General features: G+C 44.0%; 1 protein-coding gene across 1 annotated transcript in view; it reads left to right on the forward strand.

Moving 5' to 3' along the window:
• The window catches only part of LOC122262596 (uncharacterized), a 3379-nt gene extending 1084 nt beyond the window's left edge, over positions 1-2295 (forward strand). The window contains exon 1 of the mRNA XM_043030649.2: positions 1-2295. This exon is cut by the window's left edge and continues 1084 nt beyond it. Within this exon, the coding sequence (XP_042886583.2) occupies positions 1-1039 (1039 nt within the window). The 3' untranslated portion in view covers positions 1040-2295.
• The last annotated feature ends 205 nt before the right edge of the window (positions 2296-2500 follow it).

The following is a 2500-nucleotide window of genomic DNA, read 5'->3' on the forward strand; positions in this document are numbered from 1 at the left end:
AAATCTAACAGTCAATACCTTCATGAAACTTCATGGACTTAGGTCCCTGAACTTGTGCAAAAATGAACTGAGAGAAATTTCGAGTGTAGTATTTGAACCGCTTAGGGAACTTCAAGACTTAGATCTGTGTTCGAATCAGTTAATGACTATTCAAGACTTTGCCTTTATGAGCCTGAAGAGTCTAGTGAATTTGAAATTAAGCAGCAACAAACTCCACTTCTTGCACGAAAAAGCCCTAAGTGGATTGGATTCCCTGAAAATTCTCAACTTACGCGACAACGACATCCCAGCGGTTCCCAGTGATGTCCTGGCAGCCACGAGGGGGTTGGAAGAGCTCGACCTTGGCATAAACCCCATCAATTCTTTGCCGTTTCGCCCTTTCAGACACCTGGCGAGCCTCAGGAAACTGTACATATCAAGGTGCGAGAACCTCTCTGCCATCGACACCGGGGCTTTCATCGGCCTCGCCAAGCTGACGACTCTGGTCCTCAGCTTCAACCCACAATTAACGACACTCAATCGTGACATGTTCAAGCCTCTCCGCGGTCTCCGGCACTTGACGCTCAGAGGCAACGGTCTCAAGGGCTTTGATCGTTCTCTTGTTAGTCAGAATGCTCTTCAGTCTCTAGACCTGAGGGATAATAGCTTCGAGTGCAATTGTTCTTTAAAGTGGCTGCAGGAGGCGAGTTCGAATAAAACCCTCTCACTGAAAATTGAGGAGATCTTGTGCGCGGGGCCAGAGCCACTGAAAGGGAGAAGACTTTCAGAGTTATCGGAGTATGATCTGGAGTGCTATGACAACGTGGTGGTGATGGCCTCCTGCGCCGCGGCCTCCATGACGATGCTCCTCCTGTTCGTGGCCTTCGGCATTCTCTACTACAAGAACTGTCGCAAAATGAAGGCGATGGTCCACGACAACTGGCCGGAGAAAATCGTCGCCACCTGGAAGGACCCCGAGTACGAGAAGCAGGTCGAGGACGAGGAGTACACTTTCCACTCCCTGCGAGGCATCCAACACATCCCGGTCACGGTCATTTGACAGGAGCTCAGTGGAGACCAGTCGGTGCCTTCGGGTCTCCATGAGGAACTCATCGAAAGATCGAAGTCATTCAAGTCTCTCTCGAGCAATGACATCGACAAGAAGAGAAGACTTCATGACATACCCAGAGCGAGTACACAGGAGTACTTTTCTTCGCTGAAGTCGTCTCCGGCTGCCAATCCGGACGAGCAGTTCGGAGCTCACTCGCTGGACAACAGCATCGCAGGAAGCACGAGCAATCACAGCAGCAGCAGAAACGGATGCGTTCGTGTCTCGCAGTACTCGCCCCCATCTCCTCCCTCTGTTATAACAACCTCCAGCTACTACAACCAGGACAACCAATATCCCATCTACGCCGAACCGCTCGTGAAACCCAACTACGGCAGCAAAAAAATAACCAACAAGTCGTCCAAAGACTCGGGTTACTACTCGTGTGAATTCCTGGACCAGAACCTGTATTTGGAATCCCTGAAGGACGCGGGCATGAAGTCGTCTCCTTCGTCTCAGAGTCAGCCTCTCGGGCGGCACCTTCCTCTGACTGACTCCGGGGTCTTCACGCTGAGCCACATCTACAACAGGCCCAGTCAGTACAGCTTTAACAGCCAGGAGGGAATTTATGACAATATAATTTGATAAAGGACTTCCGAACATGTGACTTCTTTTCTTTTATAATCATACTTATTACCGAGAAAAGTCTTTAATGGACAGAGATATAGAGTATTAAGACTAAGAGATGATAATGGTTATTCCCTTGTACCAGAATTTTATAAGAAAGTTTTATCGTAGTGTGCAATAACGTTTATTACGCAATTTTGATAGAATGTAGACTTAAGATTAATTTTGTTTCTCTTTTGCATGATATTGTAAATAAATACATCCCAGTTCCTCCTTGCTCATGATCAGACTATAGTATAAGCACATCAATAATACTTTAATACCTCACGGACTTGTATTATCATTATTATTATTATATCCTTTTCCTGTACAAAATTGACGATACAAATAATGTGAAAAAAAAACTAATGTGATCAGAACTTTTTCCAGTGTATTAATCATGATCCCACCCATTCAGACATGCACATTACTCACGGTTAAATTTAATTGTTATGATTAGAATGTTATCTACTGCACATGTAAAGCATATAATCAAAGAGGGAAGAGTGAATCTTCCCCCAGTGAATTTGAATATATGATATTCTGACAAATTTTGTATACCATATTCGACTTTCTTCTTATTAAACCGTAATAATGCTTCAGGTAAGGCTATGTTATTTCTACCCTACAACTATACCAGCATAGATAAAGCTGACAAACTTGATAGCAAAATACACTCAAAAACTTCAATAGAAATAATCCCTGAATTCACTTAATCTACAATATAATGACATATGATTACATTGCTCCTTCTGCCAGAAATAGTCCAATCAAATAGTTACAAACAAAGCACACTAGATAAATTCA

The sequence above is a fragment of the Penaeus japonicus genome, unplaced genomic scaffold, assembly GCF_977035675.1.
Source record: "Penaeus japonicus unplaced genomic scaffold, GWHDUDI00000001_assembly GWHDUDI00000023, whole genome shotgun sequence".
NCBI classification, from domain to species: Eukaryota; Metazoa; Arthropoda; class Malacostraca; order Decapoda; family Penaeidae; genus Penaeus; species Penaeus japonicus.